A 24,395-nucleotide genomic window follows, 5' to 3' on the forward strand; every position below is an offset into this window, starting at 1 on the left:
GTAAATAATTTCAGAAGTGGGTATGTACTTGATGGACATAACACTGGGGAAGTATATTGTACATTTCCCACCTTTGAGCCTGTCACTCTAGTTGTGATCTATGATATCTTTGGGGAAGGAAAATGAAAAATGTGAAGGGCAGTTCAACAGGATCTGAACCTCAAAGAAAGTCATAAATGGATAAATGGGAGGCAAATGTATCAACTGCTGAGAAGCCTGAGGGAACTAAACTGTCAGAATAATCAATCTAGGAGCAGCTTTGCAAATTGGACTTTACTGATGTGACTTTCAAAATGATTTCAAGAGAGTATTCAGGTTTATTTGGAGGCTGGCCTGCATAAGGGAGAAATACTTTATATATGCAAATATAAAAAGAAGCATAGGAAAAAGGAAAATGGATACAGAAGAAAAAAAAAACTCTTAATACAACACATCTGAGAGCTAGAGACTTCCTCATCATAAACTCATCTATATAGGAGAATAAGTAACCAAGACAACTGGCTGGATTTTACCTCCTCTTCTTCCCTTTGTTGGGTCTTTTGATGGATATGCTAATGAGTAGAGAAATGGCTAAAAATCAGAAAGGAAAAAAAAGAGTAATGTCTGGGTATGAAGGAAAACATGCTAAGTTTGGAACCCAAAGAACTGGGCTCAATTTAGGCATTTGGGTGAACTTCAGGCTCATCACTTCTCCCTGGGCCCAATATTCTTTTCTGTCAAATAGGTCTCTGATGAATCTAAATCTAGGACCCAATGAACTCATTTAGTTGTAAATGTAAAACTACAAATAAACTTTACAAGTCATGGGGACAGCCAAGTTCTTAGGCACTTTTCCACAGGTAGTCTGATTATGCTTCAAGAGTACCTGTGCTGGGAAATTTCCTTCTCTGTGCGCAGACGTACAAAGCCCTTTCTTTGGTTCCTGGGACATTCACTTGAAAATGTTTTTAAATAATTAAAGTAACCAATAATATCCCATGTTATTTACTTCAAAATCTGATATTTCTAAAGTATAGGAAAGAAAGTGATTTATTTGTTAGGCAGGAAATTTTTGGGTACCAGGGAAAGCTTAAATTATATCTAGGTGGAACAAGAGGATGGGGGGCTGGATTTAGAGTTAAGAAAACCTTGGTTCAAAACCTATGTTAGATATTTAATAGTGTGGAATCCTGGCCAAGTCCCTAAACTTCTTTTGGGATCACTTTCATATAAAGTATAAAGGTTGTGTGTGTGTGTGTGTGTGTGTGTGTGTTATATAGTAAGGAACAATTAAGAATATATGTAAAGACTTTTCAGATTTAAAAGTACTACAAAAATTTTAGTTATTATTATGTATTTATTTGACTATTATTTGACAAACCCATTTTATTTGTCTGATGTTGGTGTGATCCTGGGGAAATCACTTAATTTTGTAAAGCCTTGGTTATCTTATTTGAAAAATGGCCATACTAGTACTTAACACTATTTGGTCTTAGGAAAATTTGTGAGGGTCAAATTAAATAATATATGAAAAGCACTTTGCAAATTTTAAATTACTATTTAAATGAGCTATTCTAAACTGTATTTTCATACCAATAATTACAAGTGATAGTTGATTTTACTTACTGTTATCTTATGAGGGCAGTCATTAGAACAGAGACCACTAAGAACTGTTGAAAAATTAAAAAGAAAGTTATTAATATTGTCATAATGGCAAACTATCTATAATTAGCTCCATTTCCCCCCCTTTAAAATCCATGAATGTATTACTTTGATTCACAATATGAGCAGAAAGAAATCTAGCTTCTTTGGATCAGAGCAGGTAAAATTATTGTTGCCCATCTTACACTAATATTGACCTGTCCAAATTGACATTGCAAGATATATGACAATTAATCATTCCTATTACATGACATTTATTTGTTTTTTTCTTTTTCAATTGGCTAGCCTAATTTCAGCTGACACTCTTCCAGGGAAGTAGTAAATTAAATGCAAATAAATTAAAATATATGTTAAAAATAGCAATGAGAATATTGAGATTCTTATATCTCAAATGAACTTTTCCATTAATCTTTTATGCAGTTATAAAAATATTGAAGAACTTAACATTAAAAAGTTACATACATAATAAGTATAATATAATATGTAACATCATAACTTACTTTCTTTTCATTTATATTGTCAACCCAACTCTACTTACACCCAAACCAAATCAAAATACCCAGTTTCTAAGTATTCATTTTTTACATATTAGATATTGGATTCAATCAATGGGGTCATCACTGTTTTTTCTGATACAGTAACACCTTCCTTGAAGAAAGGCATCAAATGCTTAATTAAAAGGCATTGAATACGGAATACTGAATGTTTGGTGAATGAATAAATATCGAAGAAAACATTTGTTAATGGGAAAATGCTGAAAAACTCTCCTCAGCCAGGATACAAATTAATGCACTAGTAATTCTTTGTAGAATGATACTCATTAAGAAACATTTCTTTAAAAAAAAGGAGACTTTACCTAAGTTTATCAGGTCAAATGTCCATTTCCTTCTACTCAGGATCAAAGTATAATGACAAGAATAGTTTAATGATAAATTCTCAAACTTGATTTGTAGGTATAAGCAAATAGCAGAATTACTAAATCAAAATTATAGAATGTCTATAATTATTACATAATGGAATGCGAGCCTTGGAGTCAGGAAATCCTATCTGTGGATCTCTATTAACATGGCCAACACCCTATATTACGTATTCTCCTTGCCAGTAAACTATACTTGACGTACACTTATTCCTTTCAATGGGTGTACTGTTGCCTGTTTCACCTGCCTCTGATAATGATGCCATTTTCCTACTCAAGAACCCAAGAGGAACTGATCCTATTTTTAAAAATATTATCAAGCTATACACATAATAGGGCCTCATTTCAATGACCTTGGGGTTAAGAAGAACTGAGTTAAAATCCAAGTTCAGACATTTACTAGCTGTGTGACCTTGGGCAAATCACTCGGCTTTAGTTTCTCCAACTGCAAAATGGGGATAATAATATCCCCTATCTACCAGAATTGCTATAAGGGCCAAATGATTTATTTGTAGAATGATTTGTACAGGGCCTGGTATCTGGCACCTTCAGCACATAATATGTGCAAGATGAGATGTAGAATGGATTAATTCATAAATGCCCTGTTTTGGCCTCTGGAATATATAAAATCTATCTAGATATAAATCTTATTTTTGGTACATTCGATTTGTGTGACCTAGGGGAGTCATTTAACTAGTAGTGACCAGGGCAACTAAGACATCGTTATAGATAAGTTCCTGGGAGCTCTCCACATTGACAGCATAATAAAAAAAGAGATGTGTAAGGCACCATGGTAGATAGTTAATAATGCTTATTGAATGAAGAAATGAAAAAGTGAACTCTAAGAGATGGTGGCAACAGCCAGCATGATAACTCAAGATATGAGCAAGCATTAATATGCTAAATTTCTCCCTAAAGTTTAAGTCCATGAAACTTCCTTTGGGGTCTCTTAATCTTCATTTTCAGAGGCACTGGTGAAAAAAAATTGTGGGGCTTCTAGGTGGTTCAGCAGATAGAGAATCAGGCTTGGCGACAAGTCACTGAACACCATTGCCTAGTCCTAAATGCTCTTCTACTTTGGAATCCATATTTAGTATCAATTCTAAGATGGCAGGTAAGGCTTTAAAAATTATCCTAACTTTATTCCCTAAAATATACATGAAAAATTAATAAATCATTGGATTAACACTGAGATAAGTAAATTACTTGGCCTGGACTGATGATAGTTTGATCAAGGACTCTGCTCTGTCTGTATCAGGCTGTAGGCCTTGTCTGGTAGGTCTCACTAGCTGATTGACTGGTAAACTGCAATCTGACTGCTGTTGCTTTTATAAAAAGGGTTTATTGAATATTTCAACACAGGGAAATGAAGGAGGGCCAGGTAGGTTTCCCTAAACACTAGTTTCTCTATTTCTCCTCCCTGTAATCTGTGAGATCCTTGTGGATCTGTCATCTGGTCTTGTTGCTCCTTACTTCTACACTGACTGCCTAAATCCCAAAACCCTATCTAGATTTCCTGACTACTGGCCCCCCAAAATATTTTCAGTGGACGAGTTTATAGTTCAGCTGAATTAGATTGGGTGGAGGTGATCGTGAAGTCACCCTAATAGGTCCAGCCAAAAATGGCTACAGCTTCACTTGTTGACAGACAGATATCTGGCTCAGGTTGGCTTCTTCTCAATAAAGATGAAATCTATTAGGCTACTGGAACACAGGAACTAGGTTTATGGGAACAAGAAATCATAGGATCAGGGCAAATGGCTTCCCACAGAAAGTCTATTTTTTCCCCTGCAAGAGGAGACAGAAACCAGCCCCCCCCCTTCCTCCCCCCGAACTCCATTTGTCTCCTTATATCTGTTCCCCACACTCTTTGGAACCTTTCTTTTTTGTTCCATGCATGAGCCACGTTTTTTTGCAAAGCCATGCATCTGCCTTTTATAAAATACCTTATCTGTCTTTTCCTTCTTTCAATACCAACTTTTAAAAATAATTCCAAGAATAGCATAACTTTAGAAGTAACATTTTTAAGACAATAAAATATTATATATAAAATATAAAAATATATAAAATATTATATGTAAAAATTAATTTATATTCAACAAGAGACCTGGAAAAAGACTCTTTTGCAACTGGTCTTTTCTCTTTCAGTTAGTATTTTAATTCTAATTTTAAAGTGACACGATCACAATACTAAGATACCTAGGCACTTTAAGCCTTGCTTTCTTTCCCCACAGAATTTGGTTAATGAAATCAGCTCTAGTTGTAAAATGCGTTTGAATCAATACATTTGTGGTAAAAGAGAAACTGCCCACAGAATATAAATGGAGCATTGAGTATTATTTTATCTGGTCTGAGAATTTTTAAAAAATTCAAAAGCAATCACCTGTTCCTTAAACATCAATTCAATGTTAGTATGAGAACACTGTTTAATTGAGAATGTTCTTTAATTAAGAATTAGGTTGAACACCTAAATACGTTATTATCATAAAGGTTAACTTGTGCTCAAATGAATGCCTCCACTATAAAAGTGCTTGACCTTTTCAGTGACATTCATGCAGTTACTATAACAGGCAATGAAGGACTAATCTACTTCTCTAAGTCTTCTGGGTTACCACAGAGAATACAGAAATCATGCAAGAAGAGAAAACAAATGTGTTTTAGCTGTCACTGGGGGATATACTGCTCCTGCATAAAGACGGCAGCATCAAGAAAAAAATGAGCAAAACTGACATTCTGGCTTTGGCAATAGTACCTTCCATGGCCTGGGCTTTAGTTTTCCAAGCAATAAAATGGAAGAGAATGTGCTGTTTTTATAGCTAGAGCTTATTAGGTACTTAATGTAGCATAATTAGAAAAGGTCTGTCCATAGGTTTTAACACTCAAAGTCCCATGGTGCCAAATACTAAATTATCTGGGGTCTCACAGAGGTGGATAAGGACAGATTATACTGCATCCTGGTGAATTCTTGTCCTTGTGCTCTTAGAAACAGCAAAGGGCTCTTAAAATCACATGGGATCCAGCAAACATGTGGGATATCTACCTGTTTTTATTTTTCATTTTTGTAACATAGCAGTTTATCAGTGGCAAGGTATTTGCTCCCACAATGATTTTCTCCATTGCTTTTTGGGTGGCTTGCAGTCTGGATTCTTTGCAGATTGTAACAAGGGTAAAACATGTTCTCCAGATGTTCCTTTTTACAGATAGCATGCTAACAACATCAATCCCTTGAACATTGCACAGGTTCCTAAATAAGCACTCAAAAGAATTTTCCTCTAGAAATTCACATAGGAAAAATAAAGCAGATGAAGAATATATGTGGTTGTAAGGACAGTCCAATTAGCTAGTCGGATACCTATCTTCCATTGATGGCTTCTATAAAGTTGGGGATGTTGGTATTGGGGAGGCAGGCTTTACAAACTGACCTTATAGAATTATAGGATCATGGACCTAACTCCAGCAATCAACTATACATGCTAATATCGTCCAATATTCCAATCTCTCTCTGCTGTGCAAGCTCCCAAGCTTCATGGTTCTGAGCTTGGTATTATCTTCTTAGAGCAGATATAATATAAACTACTTCCTTAAGTAGCTGCCAAGTGCCATCATGGTTATGCCCAGAACCTCTGCCTAATTTAGGCCACCCCATGGCTGTGGCAAAGAGAATGGACTGGAAAACATGGGAGTAGTAACTGGTGGGTAAAAGCCCCATCTCATTTTAGAGTGAGTGACCCAGATGAGTATTAAGGGTGAATTATAATCTGGATTATCTTTTCTGTCCCAAATTTACTAATCTTCTAAATCTCCCTATTATTGTTGAGGGGCACCATCATCTTTCACAGTTACTCAAATTTTCATGGCCTTGCTGCCATCTTTGATTTCTCATTCTCCCTTACTCCAAGCATGCAAACAGTTCCCAAATTTTGTGAGTTCTACTTCCCAATTTCTTACATCATACTCCTTCTTTCTGTTCATAAAACCACAACCCTAGTTTAGGTCTTGATTGGTAGTTTCCTAATTATTTTTGCTGCCTCAAGTTTCTCTTCATTTGAAGAACTCTAATTTCCTCTTCTGATTGCCTTTCTTCATCTTCCTTGATCTCTTTGTAACTTCTGAAACTATCTGTTATACTTTTCTTTTGATTCTATGATCTGTTTCTTCCTGATTTTTTTCCTTTCTGATCTACTTTTTGGAGTCCTTTTCTAGGTTATTATTCCTTTTTGTACACTAAGGAAGGGTGGTTCTTAAGGCTTTTTATTGAGTCTTTTTTTTTCTCTCTCCTGAGTCTCACTGATCCCTTGTACTCAATTATTAATGATAAGCAGATTGTTCCTAAATCTATATATCTAACCCTAATATCTTTCCAGATTTTTAGTCTTAGACTGTCAATTGACTACTGGACATTTTTGCCTGCAATTGCAGTTGGCACTTCAAATTTAGCATGGAAAAATTGGAACTCATTATTTTTCTTCCTAAATCTGTCCTTTCTAGTTATCTAAGCAGCCAAGGAACATCTTTGATTTTTCTTCCTCTTTAATAAGCCCTTGTCTAATCAGCTGCCAAAATCCTATCAATTTTATTTCCACAATCCCTTTCATATCTGTTGTCCTCCTTTCAATTCAGTAGCCACCATTCTAGTTCAAGCCCTCATCATCTTTCTCCTGGACTACTATAATGGCCTACCTCCAGGCTCTTCCTTCTCCAACCCTTCCTTGCTACAGCTGCCAAATGATATTTCTAAAACATAGATCTGATCACATCACTTTTCTGCAAAACAACTTCATAAGCTTCCATTATCCCTGTAATAAAACAAACTTCTCCAACTGGCATTTTGAAGACCTCTATAATTTGGCTCTAATTGACCTTCTTAGCCTTATTTTGTATTACTTCTTTTAAGGAATACTACATTCATGTCAAATTAGTTGTTTCTTGAATTGAATTCAACAAGCTAAATATAGTACAGGTCATACTTTGTACATGGAAGGACCTCCCTCTTTCTTCCACCTCTATCTTCTTTCAGTCTTCTAGTTCCCAGTTTAAAAAAAGTTTATAGGTGTCAGAAATGAAAGGTTAATACAAAAAAAAAACCACCCTTGAATTGTATTATAGTTGTGAATATGTATTGAATTGAGTGCAATACAGAACTAACTACTCAGTTTTTACTATCTTTGTCCTCAATTACCATAGACTTCAGATCTCAAGTGCCACTTTTCTGACTTTCCTTGTTCCCCTTAGTTCTTCTTTTTCACATTACTTGGTAATTGTTTACCTGTGTATATATGTATATTTTATCTTTTGAATCGAATATAAATTTCTTGAAGATGAGGCTGCTTTTTGTGTTCCTAGTACTTCTATATGTTGCTGAATTGTCTTGAAACTCCAAGGGCATAACAGTATTTCTTTTAGAGTCATCTACAGAGTTAGTCATAAAAGGTTATTATGAAGAAAAAGTAAAACTGCACTAATGTAGTTGTGACATGTATTGAATTGAATACAACACAAGTTCACTAAACTGTGATGGCTCCTAGAGTAGTGTTTGCTCTATTCTTATCTATATCTTGGAACCTAGTGCAGTACTTGGAACACAGTGAATGATTAGTAAAAGTATTTGGTCAATTACTATATCTGTCAGAACAAAGACAACAAATTCTTTTTTTGATAATGTTTTCCAGTGGTATCATATTAATTTAAAAGTCTTTTAACAGTTACAGAAGTCTGTGAATGCTAAAAGGAAAAAAAAATCCTAAAACGACTTCCACATCAACACTAGCTAAGGAACACAAACTCAGCTACTTTTATTCTAATGGGAATTCTATATATGCAAAGGTTAATTACACAGAAGTAGGGCTATAAGGCCAGCAAGAGAAGTTTGATGTTGCTTTCAATCATTTGTCACAAACAATATTCATTTGAGGAAATAGAAGAACACAAACCAGATGTGGTAATGATAATTCCATGGATGAGCTCACTCATTTGTTCATACTACTGGTAGAATTATTAATACTTTAGAAGAGTCAATACTGGATGTATGAATACATCACCTCAAAGAATTCATGGGCCATTAAAAATCTCTGACATTCTGAGTTGGGCTTGAGGTCTCTTAATTTAAATGATCTTGATTTTTAAAAGATAGCTAGTACCAATTGACATAAACATTTAAGTAAAATATGTCAATAAAATGTATTTATTACGAAGAGGAGGGAACTGCCAGGTGAATACTGAGTCAAACAGGTGGTTGCTTAATTAACATCATCTAATAAATGAACCTGAAGTAAAATTGGAATTAGAAACAGAGAGACTTAGTTGCTATACTATAAAAAGGCAACATCTATTTATTTGGAATAATCATCATGTAATTACCTGATGACAGTATTATTATACAGATTATAAATATGAAAATTGGATAACCTATGAGTCAAGGTTGTTCTTCTTGGGAAAGGACACAGAAGGACTGACTATATACAGTGGGGAGAGCTACTCTGTTATGTGATGCATAGTATGTTGCAAAAAATATGAGAGAGGGAGTTGGTACATCTTGTTTTTAATCATAATTCTGCTCTTGGCTATGAAGCCTTCAGAAAATCTGCTCCTTTCTCTGATGCACAGTATCCTTCTCTAGACTTATGAGCAATATTCAGATTTTGGAAAGTCTTAAGAATGTCATTTCATTCAATTCAGTACAATCCAACACTTACTGAATGCCTTCCATGTACCCTTTATTATTAATAATAATCCTTTGTATATGTGTAGGGCTTTATGGTTTTCAAAGCTTTCTCACTCATTCCTTCATTTAATTCTCCTGATAATCTGAAAGGGTTTTCTAGTAGGAACCAATAGTCCTCCTAAGTTGTCAGGTTCAGGGAATAGCTAATAATCCAATTTAGTTGGAATGCTGAGTTAATGAAGGAGAATAGCAAGAAATAAATTTGGGTGGAGAGAGAGGAGCTCAACTCTGGGAAGACTTAAATACTAGGTTGAGGAATTTCTATTATATTCTAGAAATGATGGAAAGTATCTGAGTGTCTTTGAGTAGGGAAATGACATACATGGTCAGACTTATACTCTAGGAATTTTATGCTGGTAGCTTTGTGAAAGATAGATTAGCATGAGGAGAGCAGACAAACACGGAGATTAAGTAATTACAATAGTTCAGATGAGTGGTGATTAGAGTGGTGGCTATGTGAGTGGAGAGAAGTCTACTAAGTATCTGGGAAATAAGGATGTAGTATTTCTCCTTCTCTCCTCTATGACCTTCCTCTCCTAAAAGTTTCTTTTTGATGACTGGGGAAAGTGAGTGGAAAGGTAGATTGTGATAGCTTCTCTTCAAATGTCAACCCTAAATTATAATTTAAAAATTTTATAATGTCAAGGATATGAATAACTGAGGTGTCAGTATTCTATTAAATAAATGTAGAAATTTAATTTCCCAGGTGATATTAGGATCAGAATTTCATATATGCTACACTGACTGTATTTTGCTCAGAAAAAAAGAATACTCTATTAAAATCATCAAAGCTTTTTTATTACTACTCTATTTAAAGTCCACCCTCCAACACTATACAACAGAGTTTAGGAAGAATCTTAACTTTCTGCATACATGTTTATGAGTATATTGAAAGAGCTATAACACGTATGTGTGTATGTGTGTGTAAGTATGTATGAAACACATAAAGAACTAAATATTCCATAGGGGATTTGTAAGGGTGTGGGTAGTAGAAGACTTAGAATTATTATAGAAACAGGTCTTAATTCTTGTCCTTCCAAATTATGCTTGACTTTAATTCTGAGATTCATGGAGAGAAGGACAATTTCTTTTGTATCTTTCTAAGAACAATTTAGGGCTCACAGTAAGTACTGTTGGCTAAAGTACCACCTAACCTCTGCCAAACCACACACCTTCTAAGCCTCATTTCTTTAAAAGCACAGTCACGTTAAGATGAAACTGATTCATAGGCATGCTCCAAGACTTCAAATTTTAACAGTCTTCTTTCTAAAAGTGGCTATCTTTGTTCACTCCTAGGCAGAAATCCTAATACAGCTTTGCTATTCAGCATTTATATAACATTCACTGGGGAGTTTATTAGAAAAGTGGTTGCCAATATCCCAGGGGCTTTCACAGAATCCCAATATGTCTGGCACTGTTGTCACACAGCTGAGAGCACTCTAGTCCAGAGGGGAGAAGTTAACTTACCTAAGGTCAGAATGAGTGAGTTGTTTGTATAAGTCTTCCCCATCAGAATATGATCTCCTGGAGAGCAAGGACTCTCCTTTGTTTTTCTCTATATTCTTATTAGAGTGCCTAGACACAGTAAGCACTTAATAAATGTTTGTTGATTGATTTACATGATTCAGAATAACTTGGGCCTTATGACTTCTTATTCAAGTACTATTTCAACTAGTTTGTCTCTTTGAAAACATTTTATTAAAATACTAATGAAATATGTAAAATATAATTTATTCTAGAGGATATTATTTACAGAATTAAATAAAACAAAACTGCAATTAAAATGTTTAATTTGCACTGTCATTGTGCTTGCAGCTATGCGAAGCAGAGAGGTTATGTCTGAATAAATAAGATTAAAAAAATGGAAGATGAAATTCTTTTCAATATATTCTACTATCCAAAGGAAAACTCCAACCAAACTCAATGGACTCTTTGTAAAGAATTTATGGGCAGAAATGGTCAAAGGAAAACAGAATGGAGAGGGCATTGATGGGCAGTGTTATGTACCACTGAAGGGAATACTGACAACAATGAGATCACAAATATATGGAAGAATATTCTTCAAACGCTATGGTTCTAGGATAATATTCTATTACACACAAATACCGTCAAATTCAATATACAAAACCATAACTTTTTGTTACAGAAGCCAAGCTATCTTTTTAATTGTCCCAGATCACCATTGTTCTGCATATTATTATTATTATTATTATTATTCATTTCTAATAATGTAATAACATTTTCTATATGTGGTACCTAGTTAACAAAGAAAATGACATCGATGTCTTAATGGAAAATATCATGAATATGATACAGAGCTGCTAGACTTTTTTTGTAATTGTGAAATTTATATATCATGAGTGAATAAACACAGGATAAAAAAAAGGCAGACAATTGTCCCCCTGTCCTTTTGGCTTTCAGGTACTAAACAAAAGGATCATAATACAGAAAGAGTAAAACATCTCCACTGAAAGATAGTTAAAGAGCATTTCTTTTCTGTCATTTTTCAAGTTGTAATTAAATTCTATGTGTTGCACAGAATTTATTTGGCCAAAAGATCTGTGATATGCCATGCTATTATTACACAGGTCTTTTTAAAAATGAAATTGTATATTTTATGATTTTTAAGGTATGATACAACTTTATCATGTAGGGCTTATTATTATGGTATATGGAAAGACTACTCCACCAGGTGTTTGGAAACTTGGTTTTTAGTCCTTGCTCTACTCCATACTGTGACCCAGGGCAAGTCACTTAATTTTTCTGCATTTGATTCCCCCCCCAACCCTGCAAGTATAAAATAAAGACAGCGATATTAAAATAACAACCTTGGGACTGATTCAAGACTCCTGGGTAGAAGGAACCTGATGAAAATACAACTGGAAAATGTTTAACAAAATAAAGAAAAAAATAATGTGTTGTTATTGTTCAGTGCTTTCAGTCAAATCTAATTCTCCATGACCCCATTTGAGGTTTTCTTGGCAAAGATACTGGAGTGGATCATTTCCTTCTCCAATTCACTTTACAGATAAAGAAACTGAGGCAAACAGTGATTTGCCCAGGGGTCACATAGCTAGTCTGAACGTGAACTCAGGTCTTCCTGTCTCTTTCCTCTGTGCCAACTAGCTGCCCTAAGACAACATGAAGCCTATAGGAATTTGTTTCTATTTGTATTTGGGATTATATATATCACCCTGAGGGTGTTGGGAATTGTGATAATTTAACTATGTAGTAGGAGGAAAACAAATTTGTGAAGCCAAGGAGAGGAGTCAGAGAATAATAGAGCTTAAAGCATTTAGTTCGCTTACAACTTTGGGTGCCATGACTGGGCTGTAGGAAAAACCTTAATGTGGGGAACTGAGAAAGGCACATGAATTTGTTACACTGACTAGAATTGTTATTGGGTCTCATTTTTGTTGCTTTGTATTTGACAACTATCTCCTTGCCAGCTAAGTAAAGTTTATTTAAAAGTTAGGAGGATAAGCAATTCCTACTAGAAAATTCCATCAGATTGTTGAGAAGATGAAATGAAGAAATGAATGAGAAAGAGCTTTGAAAACTATGAAGCCCTAAGCAAATGTAAGATATTATTATTATTAAATAAGGAGTACACCTTTATGTTCTTTCAATTTTGTGTCATCCAAAATTTTCTAATATGTACGACTGAAATCTCCTAAATTCAGTAGCAAATAACACTTAAGTTTAAAAGCAAATCTGATGCTTGTGAGGGCCCAAATTATGAATTTCCATCACTTTCTCCTTTTCTGAACTCGCCTTTTACAAAGAAACAAAAATAAGGTAGGATCAGTTCTGAACTTTAAAAATACATGTGGCTACTACTATAGAAAGCCACAACTGTATTTGTTCAAGTTGATTAAGCCTCACATGAAAAAAGAGAATGTTATCATGCTCCATCAGAAAACTGATGAAAAGATCCTTAGTTTGGAATTTATTTGGCATATGCTGTAGGGTGTATTTACTGCCAAAAAACATGTGGCTGCATGTAATGGAACTTTCCTTAGTCTGAGGGCAAAAATTGCCAAATGCTGGTAAATCAATTCAGGTTGTTGCAAAATCACATATTCAGCCTTGGAAATGCAATCAGTCATTTATCTGAATTGCTTTTCTTAAGTTTTCTAGAGTACTTTAATAAATTACACATTGCTAGCAAAAGGTGTAGACAGACATAATATTTTTGCAAAGTATATTTTGTCCATTCTGAAGATTCTTTCTACCTTAAACTTATCACTGTAAGGTATATCAATTACATGATGAAATTATTCCAAAGTTCAGCACTAATAATCTGCATAATAATGCTACATAAGAGTTTGTATTATTTCTGCTAATATTAACTAAAAACCTATGCAAATGTCCCATGCAATGAAAGACTTTTTTTAAGTAGGAAATTTTGAGCAGTAATTTATGTTCTTACCTAGGCTACTGTTTTGTATTAATTCTTTTTCTTGTTTTTTTTTTCCAGTGATTAGCTTCCTCCCATTACATTAAACTATCCCTATCATAGGGATTCTGAATTTTCAGTTGTCACTATACCGTTTTTCCTGGATCTACTAAAACTATCCCCTTCTAAATTCTCATCAACTTCAACCAGATCCCCCAATGTCCTACTCACACTTGAACTGTGCTCTGTGGAATGCCTGATCTAGCAGTACCAAACTTACTTTCGGCTTAAATCTTTTTCTCTCTCAGTTCCATGGGCCTCCTAATTACCAGCTCAGAACCTTGGTTACCTCTTATTTTACTGAAAATATTGAGACCATTCACTGAAAGCTCCCTCTTTTCTTTTCCTCATTTTACCTTATTTAGATGCCTGACCTCACTATCTACTTCTTCACCCCCCCCCCCACCTCACATTAAGAGGTAGACCTTCTTCCCTCTATATGCACAAGTGGTTCTATTCCATTCTGTCTTTTCAAGAGGATTGTACCACTATCAAATGAAATATTTGTAAAGTACTTTGCACAGTGCTTGGTACATTGTAGGTACTTAACAAGTGCTTCCTCCTTTCCTTAACCTTTTTTTCCATTCCTTTCTCTTATTTCCACTCTCATTAATCTGTAATCTCTAGTTGTCTACTGGCTGCTTCCCCTACTACCTAAAACAAGCTTAGATTCTCTCCATCCTCAAAAAAACCCTTATTTACTCATTGCTAGCTATCATTCTTTCTTTCTCTCCTTTTCCATTTCGATTTCTTTTCCTCTCATTCTCTCCTTAACTGTCAATAGTCTAAGTTTAGACTTCATCCATTCAAAGGAAGCTACTTTCTCCAAAGTTACCATTGATAACTTAATTGCCTAATTCAATGTCTTTTTCTCAATCCTTATGCTTCCTAAACTCTCTGCAGTCTCTGACCACCTTATTCTTCTTGCTACTTTCTTTTCTCTAGGTTTTTACATTATGGATCACTCTTGATTCCCCTATTATTTGTCTGGTCAAGCTTTAGTCTCTGCTGGATCTTAATCCAAGTTATGCTCACTAACTGTCCTCAGAGTTCTCTTTTCCTTCTATAGTATTTCAGTTGGTGATTTGATTAGTTCCCAACAGATTCACTTATCATCTCTATGCACATGATTCTCCCATCTCTTTATCCACTTCTTTCTCTCCTAACTTCTAGTGTTGAATCTCCAACTACCTTTTGGACATCTCCAATTAGAAGTCCAGTGTACATCTTAAAATCAACATATTTAAAACTGAATTCATTATCCCCTTCCCACCCAACATTCCTATTATCATTTAGGGTACCACCATCTTCCTAGTTGCCAAGGCTTACATCCTAGTGCCATCCTCTACTCTTCACTTTCTCCTCTCTGCCCCATATCTAATCTTTTGACAAATTCTGTTGATTTTATCTTAATAATACATGCTCCCTTTCTTTCTCCCTTCTTACACTTTCACCACTCTGGAGCTGGTCTTTATCACCTCTAGCCTGAGCTATTGATAAAGTCTGCTTGGTCTCTCCACTTCAAGTATTTTTCCCACTCAAATTGCCAAAGTGATCTTAAAGCACAGGTCTGACCATGTTACCATCTGTCCCCTATTTAGTAAATTTTAGAGGATTCTTGTTACTTCCAGAATCAAACATAAAATCCTGTTTGGCATTTGAATCTCTCTCCTCCTCTCTGTGTCCTCAAATCTCAGCTAAAATTCCACCTTGTACCAGAAATCTTTTCTCATGTTCCCCTTTAATACTATTGCTTTCCCTCTAAGATGATCTCCAATGTATCATATACACACACATATATATTTATTTTTTTTTTTGTACACAATTGTTTGCATGTTGCCACTCTAAGTTACTATGAGCTCATGGAGGGCAGCAACTGTTTTTTCCTTATTCTGTATCCCCAGAGTCAACACAGTGCTTGGCACATAGCATATATTTAATAAATGCTTGTTGTTTGCTCCACTATTTCAACATTATTGTACATAAAAGTATATATTTAGTATTTCTGTCTTTTTATACTTGTTTATGATTCCTTTCTGCCTTATTAGCAAATGAATATTGTTAGTAAAGGTGCTATGGGATTCTGTGCTTAGGTAGCTAATTGGCACAGTGGACAGTTGGGAAGATTTGAGTTAGATACTACCTTTGACATTTACTAGTAGTGTTACCTGGGGGCAATTCACTCAAACAATCTTAGCCTTATATAGCTCATCTGTAAAATGGGGATAATAATAGCACATACCTCATATAGTTGTTGTGAGGATCTAATGAGATAACATAAAGTATTTTTCTAATTTTCAATGCTGTATAAATGCATGACATTATTATTATAATTTTAAGATGAAAAAAAATTGCATGCCCTATTCATGGCTCTGTTTTTTGGTGACATGGATTATTATTTTTTGTTCCAGATCAAGGCTCTTGCCTTTATGACATAATGCAAACTTCAGTTTCACAAACATCATTAACTTTTAACATATACTTAAATTTTTAGGATGAAGTAAGGTACCTCTGAGGAGCAGAGATCAAGCAGGTTGTTTACTGACATTCTAACATTCAGGCCGTGAAATCAATTAGCTTTTGGTAATGGACTATAGTTGAAACCTTGAAACTTCTAAGAATATGTTATGAACATGAGTGAAAAACAGGATTCTCTATTCAACTAGATTCTACATTCAAATAGTTACAGAAGTGCTCTAATAAATGGTTCTCTCAGGCATGAGCCTTTATATTACAACAGATGAAGTACAATTCTCTTTAGTAGGTTTCAACTTAGGGATTTAACTGTGTCCAGGAGTATTGTTATAGCAATGTCAACAATTTTTTTGTTTACCAGTTTATTAGTATGGAATTGGCATAAATGTGAATTTTAGAAAGCCAAGATATAAAGCATTAGCCTACAGAATCCTGAACTACAACTGCATTTAAATGGAATAATTTGATATGGCTTAAAGATGAATGTATCTTGAAGTAAAGGTGAAATAGACAAACTAGGCAGCAATGGAATCAGAATTAAATTTAATATAAACTTTAAAAATTCAAGCTGTCTGTAACAGAGATTCATAGTTTCATATGAACTCTTATTGATTTTTTAATAAGTAAAATATTCATATCTATTGATGTTTGCCAAATTTATAATATTAAAAAAGGAAATTTGGAAATGAAGGCAAAATTTAGCTTGAAATCTATTATAAGAAAAGAATACAAAATGGGAATTTTGCTTAATCAGTGCATAAACACAAACTTTTTTTGTTGGGAGTTAACATTCTCTTCACTCTCATTTTACTAATTGGCTTGAGGAAAAAAATATAACAATCATTTTTTTGTTTGTTTTTGGTTAGAAATCCAAAAGACACAGCTTGAAAAACTATTGAACAAACACATTTTTAGCAAATTTATGAGGAGACAGTGTTGGTCAAATTCAAGGCTTAATGATGTATTCTGAAAATTAAAAAGTTGCATTAAAGGCAATATTAAGAAAGACAAATAGATTGAGAACTCCAAGTATGGTACTAGGTCTTCTTATTGAAAGAGAATATTTTTTTAACATAATAAGAGATTATGATATGCTTATACTTTTGTATATTTACTTAGGCATTGAGAATATATATTTGAACATTTTTGTTCAATTGCTCCAAACCTAGCCTTACTATTTTATAATAATGAAAGGAATACTCACCAATCACTTTGACAAAGTAGGCATCTGCTTCAAAGTTGTTTTTTAGTGTGTGGATGGCAAAATCATTCTTTTTATAACCTTTGCTTAGTACAATGATGTCTAAGATACCCTGGGGGAAAAATACACAGATCAAGCCATGAAGGTAAAAAGGCACCAAACTAAATAATAAATGTCCATGCCAATACACAAAACTCATGGGATAAATGGAAATAATGATCTTTAGACATGTTTGAGAGAAATTGAGGCCACAAGCATTTTTATTGTTCAACTGAATTAAAAAAAAAAACAACCCTCATCTTCCGTCTTAAAAGCAATACCAAGTATTGGTTCCAAGGTAGAAGAACAATAAGGGCTAGTCAAGTGGGGTTAAGTGACTCACCCAGGGTCACATAGCAAGGAAGTGTCTGAGGCCAGATTTGAAACCAGATCCTACCATCTCCAGGATTGGCTCTCTATCCATTGAACCACCCAGCTGCCCCATTCAATTAAATTTTAACCCAAAATGTTTTTTAGACAGTTTTTACATGGGATAAAGAAATTGACAAGTGCTAAGTGAAACAATTTATTTCTTCCCTGCTTGGATCAGTAGTAGGAGTTTCTGTATAATTTCTATTCTCCATTACCCTAAAGAAAAGTCTTCCCTCTAGTGCTATTTGATAAGGAAATGATCGAAGAATTTTTAGCAAGAGGAAAAGAAGCAGATAAAGGGCCTGAATAAGTCCACAGACATAATCAACACCTGGAAACTGGGCTTGACTGTCCTAATTGTTTGTACTTTTAATATGAAGTTTATAATTTTCAATTCCTAACAAAGATTGACATTTAGCAATTTATTATCTTCTTATAATCAAAGTTCTTGAGAGGAGTAATTAGGATGCTTTTATATTATATTATACTAACTCAGGAGACCTCAAAATGTTATTTTTTCTTCTGTTCCACAACCTTTGATGTGGTAAATAGCAGAATAGAGTCATCTTGAGCTCAGTACAAGATCATCTGACAATCAGGGCTGGAGTCAGAATAACAATTTGAGGCTGTGAACTTACTCTTCAAAATCACACAGTTTATAAAGACTGAGAGCTCTTTCTTCTGCAATCTGGTAATAGATTGAATGTTTTTTTTTTTTTTGTAAAGCAGAATTTGCTACTGTCTCCAGATGAGAACTCCACACAGATGATGTACCTGAGTACAAATATAAATAAATCTGCAGCAACTTGGGCACCTGGGCCTTTTAAAACCACATAAGCATAAATCTGTTCTAGATACCTGGCATTTACCCTGTATCAATCAGTGAAAGGCATCAATGAATTTGTTCTCTTACTGTTCAACATTAAGGACTTCCTTTAATTCACCCATTTGCTTTCATTAGCTAATCTACACATTTTCTGGTCAAATGCTGAGGAGGAGCTCAAAGTGGAAGCTCAAATGAGAATAAGCAGATGGCAATTAAAAACCCAAAACACTGAAAAGCTCTGAACTCACATCTTCATAAATGTCAAAGAAGGTTGCAACCACAGCATCTTTGATTTGATTAAGATCCGATAGCTCCCAGTAGACTTTAAACATTCGACCAGCCCTCTCACAGCTTGCATTATTGCAGGGGACATTTTCTAGTAAAAAAGCTTGCTGGTTGCTATAACAAAGCAAAAAAAAAAAAAAGGATTTAGTTATTTTCCCTTATAAAAAGCTGAACGATGCTCCAGCCTTCACTGAGGCAGGCTAACATGTTTATTTATGTTTACTGTACTAAAAAATGATTTCAAACAGGCTACATGGAAAATGTGAAACCCACATCCTCTATCATCTATAGATAACATTGATTTTGCTATCTACAAAGGGCTGGCTTTTGGCAGGGAAAATGGTCTCTTGTCTCTTTCTGTTCCCCTTACTCCTTTCCTGGAATGCCTGCCAAATCCTAGGTAATATTGTAACCCATTTCTGAAGAGCATTCCTCTCTGACATTGTTATTATTATTATAAAAATAGAGGGGTCAGGTGAAGAGATGTTTTAAAACAAAAAGTTCTAAATATATATTGAATATCAGAATAGCACTGCATTTGCAGGCAGGTAAGCACATGTACACACATAAACATGCCTACATGTATACACAGATACAGAAAGAATGCCTACTTGGAATATTTACCTGTCCTAAGAGATGACATGTTACAACCAATTAATTGGAGGAAACATATAAGGTAACTTCTTAGCTTCTAAGAGCAACCATATCTTTTTGTTCTAATTCCTAATGTTCTTGCCACTAAAATCTCTATTTTCCTTGTTCACTTTAGCTTTTAGCCAATTTTACTATTCTTTTTTGGGGGGTAGTGAGAAGATGTTCTTTTTTTGTCAATAAGAGATTGCATCAAAAATGAGAATTTCTAAAAAATGCTATATCCTCCAAATTTTACAAGGTATGCCTACCATGTCTGCCTACCTTTCAGCATCTGCCAAGGCTTTGTGTCAAAATTATGACCCAGAATGGGAATATGGAAAAAGCACCCTTGCTCCAGAAACTCAAATGCAACAACTCATAGTAACTTTTCTCATATCAGGATTGTACAACTGAAAAGGGCCTGTAGCTTTCTTTAAAGTCTATTTGACATATGCTTTTAAGTATATAAAAGACCCAGCAAGCATATGTCATATGTCACCTTCACCTGCATTTGAGGTGACTAAATTTCCCCAAATTTATTAAATCTCATACAATGGGACTTGAGTTCTTGTAAAAAGAATAACTTTTAAAAATTCTAATGGTGGACTTACGGGTAAGCATGGTGGAACAGGTTAACACAGGTTACTTCCTCTCCCCAGCACACACCAACAAAGACTACCCCAAAAGATCTTAAAAATCATTTTCAGAAGAACGGAGGAATTGTGCAGTAGGGTGCGGCATTGAAGGTATGTGGGATTGGGGTTTTTCCAATCTATAAGAGGGTGAAAAAGCTTCCACCCAAATGCGGTTTTCCACCCTCCCCCATCCCCACCTACAAAGCCAGAGCCAGAGCCAGTGCACACCAAAACAAGCAAGCAAGGGGCAATTCTAGAGTGAGCAAGGGGCATCTATTGGTCTTTGGGAGCAGACTAGGACCGCCAGGGACCTACCCCTGAAAGGAGCTAGGCAGGAAACCCCAGCACATGAGGGAGTGCAGCCCATAGGCGCTTGGAGCCAGCTCACCCGCCACAACCAGGGAGTGAGTGAGGAGCACCTCTAGAGCGAGTAAGGGGCACTTCTAGGTCCTTGGGAGCTGACTAGGACTGCCGAGGACCTACCCCTGAAAGCAGCTAGACTGGAAACCCAAGTGGGCAGGAGAGCAGAGACCTTGAGCTCCCCTGGGAAGGTAGCACAGAGAAGAGCTGCAAAGGACTGCGGAGATTTGAGAGCTTGCTTCAGGAAAAATCCTTGCTCCTTAACTCCATACACAGAGAACCTGCCCAGTTCACTCAGATTTATGACTAAAGAGGGAAGGAAAAGCATCCATGAAAATGGCTAATTGTGCATAGGAGCTTCAAAATCCTTCCAAAAACAAACAAACAAACAAACAAGACAGTAAGCCTCAAAAAATTTTAAGGAGGAAAAACCCAGGCTACAGAGGAAATACTGGATGAAATTCAAACAAAGGAAAAACCTTCTAAAAAGGAAAACCAGAAATTGTTCACAAGCTCCAGAAGAATTTCAATTAGAGCTTATCAAAAAGATGGAAGCCTTCTCGTTATAGAAGTGGGAAACGGTTAAAAAAAAGAGAGAGAGAAGACATCATAGCTCAATACCAAAAGGTTAAAGCAGAAAACCAAAAGATTATAACAGAAAACCAGGCTTTAAGGACCAGAATTGAGCTACTGGAAACCAATGATCCTCCAAAACAGCAAGAATTAATGAAGCAAAGTCAAAAGACTGACAAAATAGAAGAAAACATAAAATATCTCACTGAAAAGGTGACAGATCAGGAAAACAGAGGAAGGAGAGACAATTTGAGAATCATTGATCTGAAAATCCAGAAATAAACAGAAACCTTGACACCATACTACAAAAGATCATCCAAGAAAACTGCCCTGAAGTTCTTGAACAAGGGGAAAAAATAGACATTGAAAGAGTTCATAGAACACCCTCTACACTAACCCCCCCAAAAAAACAACTCCCAGAAATGTAGTTGCCAAATTCCAGAATGTTCAAGCTAAGAAGAAAATTCTATAAGAAGTCAAAAACAAAAAATTCAGATACCAAGGAGCACCAATCAGAATCACACAAGACCTGGCAGCTTCCACACTAAAGGACCACAGGGCCTGGAACACGATATTCAGAAAGGCAAGAGAACTGGGTCTTCAACCAAGAATCACCTATCCATAAAAACTGACTATATACTTCCAGGGGAAAGTATGGGCATTCAACAAAATAGAAGATTTCCAAGCATTTGTAAGGAAAAGACCAGAATTAAGTGGAAAGTTTGATATCCAAACACAAAGATCAAGAGAAACATGAAAAGGTAAATGTGAAAAAGAGGGAAAAGGAGAAAAATGTTTTTTATTTAATTCAAACTCTCTTCTTTAAGGGTTACAATTAGATGAAATTATATATATTAATATATGGGGAAAATGTTATTTGTAACTCTCAAAAATGTTTTCATTATTATAGTAAATAGAAGAATCATTCATAGGAAAATATTGGGGCATTAAAGGCTATAAAATGATATGCAAAAAAAAAAAGGGTGGAGGGGAAGTCGATAATGGTACCAAGAGATACTTGAAGAAATAAAATAACTAGAATAATCTTTTTCACACAAAGATATACATGGGAAGGGGAGGGGAAGAATATTCTTATAAGAGGGAGAGGAAGAGAGTGCTAATAGGTAATACTCAAACATTACTCTCAGTGAAATCAATTCTGAGAGGGAAGAACATCTAGATCCATTGGGATCTTGAAGTCTATCTTAATCTACAGGGTAAGGAAGAAGGGAAAACTAAGGGGGGTAGGGTGGAGGGAGTTCAAAATAAGGGAGGGAAGGAGAGGGGGGAGCGAACTCAACAGACCCTAAAAAAACAAGAAGGGAACAAAAAGGGAGGGGCCAGAAAGGGAAGGATATCAAGGGAGGGGAATAGGGGGATTGACTAAAAGTAAACCACTGGGTTAAAAGGATATAGCAAAAGAAGAAAGGACAGAATTAGGAGAGGATATCAAAATGCTAGGGAATTCAAAATTGAAAATCATAACTTTGAATGTGAATAGGATGAACTCACCCATAAAATGTAGACGAGTAGGAGAGTGGATTAGAATCCAGAATCCTACTGTATGTTGTCCACAAGAAACACACATGAGGCAAGTAGATACTCACAAGGTCAAAATTAAAGGGTGGAGTAAGACCTATTGGGCCTCAACTGACAGAAAGAAGGCAGGAGTTGCAATCATGATATCTAACAAAGCCAAAGTAAAAATAGACCTGATTAAAAGGGATAGGGAAGGTAAATACATCCTGATAAAAGGGAGTATAGATAATGAGGAAATATCACTAATCAACATGTATGCACCAAATGGTATAGCACCCAAATATCTAATGGAGAAACTAGTAGAATCGAAGGAGGAAATAGATAGTAAAACTATACTAGTTTTACTAGTGGGAGACCTGAACCTATCAATATCAAATTTAGATAATTCAAATAAAAAAAATAAATAAGAAAGAGGTAAAAGAGGTGAATGAAATCTTTGAAAAATTAAAGTTAATAGATATATGGAGAAAAATAAATAGGGACAAAAAGAAATACACCTTTTCAGCAGCACATGGCATATTCACAAACATTGACCATATACTAGGTCATAAAAACATGGCATACAACTGCAGAAAAGGAGAAATAATAAATGAAACTTTTTCAGATCATAAGGCAATAAAAATTATTATCAGTAAGGGTTCATGGAGAGCCAAATCAAAAATAAATTGAAAATTAAACAATATGATTCTCCAAAATTGGCTAGAGAACAAATCATAGAAACAATAATTTCATTGAAGAAAATGACAATGATGAGACATCCTTTCCAACTCTATGGGATGCATCCAAAGCAGTACTCAGGGGAAAATTTATATCCTTGAGTTCATATATTAACAAATTAGGGAGGGCAGAGGTAAATGAATTGGACATGCCAACCAAAAAACTTGAAAGCAAACAAATTATAAACCCCCAGAAGAAAACCAAATTAGAGATCCTAAAAATTAAGGGAGAAATTAATAAAATCAAAGTGATAGAACTATTGAACTAATAAATAAGACTAGAAGCTGGTATTTTGAAAAAACAAAGTAGATTAACAAAGTATTATTAAATCTAATAAAGAAGAGGAAAGAAGAAAACCAAATTAATAGTCTCATAGCTGGAAAGGGAGAACTCACCTGCAATGAAGAGGAAATAAAGGCAATCATTTAAAACTATTTTGCCCAATTATATGGCAATAAATATTCCAATCTAAGTGATATGGATGAATATTTATAAAAATATAAATTGCCTAGATTAACAGAAGAAGAAATAGAATTCTTAAATAATCCCATATCAGAAAAAGAAATTTAACAGGCCTTTAAAGAACTCCCCAAGAAAAAATTCCCAGGGCCTGATGGATTCACCAGTGAATTCTATCAAACATTCAGAGAACAGCTAATCCCAATACTATACAAATTATTTGACATAATAAGCAAAGAGGGAGTACTACCAAATTCATTTTATGATACAAATATGGGTACTGATCCCAAAACCAGGCAGGCCAAAAACAGAGAAAGAAAACTACAGACCAATCTCCTTAATGAACATAGATGCAAAAATCTTAACAGGATAGTAGCAAAAAGACTCCAGCAAATCATCACGAGGGTTATTCACTATGATCAGGTGGCATTTATACCAGGAATGCAAGGATGGTTCAATATCAGGAAAACCATTCACATAATTGACCATATCAACAAGCAAATTAACAAAAATCACATGATTATCTCAATAGACGCAGAAAAAG

At 35.0% G+C, this 24,395-nt stretch overlaps 1 protein-coding gene across 1 annotated transcript in view; it reads right to left on the reverse strand.

Annotated features, from left to right (window-relative positions):
* Positions 1–24,395, reverse strand: part of ITFG1 (integrin alpha FG-GAP repeat containing 1) — a 284,002-nt gene that overhangs the window by 68,870 nt on the left and 190,737 nt on the right. The window contains exons 11-13 of the mRNA XM_001370113.4: positions 18,899–19,049; positions 17,417–17,525; positions 1,606–1,649 (exon numbers count right to left, since the gene is read on the reverse strand). Of these exons, the coding sequence (XP_001370150.1) occupies positions 1,606–1,649; positions 17,417–17,525; positions 18,899–19,049 (304 nt within the window). The remainder of the gene's footprint in view (positions 1–1,605; positions 1,650–17,416; positions 17,526–18,898; positions 19,050–24,395) is intronic.

Source organism: Monodelphis domestica, chromosome 1 (genome assembly GCF_027887165.1).
Source record: "Monodelphis domestica isolate mMonDom1 chromosome 1, mMonDom1.pri, whole genome shotgun sequence".
NCBI lineage: Eukaryota > Metazoa > Chordata > Mammalia > Didelphimorphia > Didelphidae > Monodelphis > Monodelphis domestica.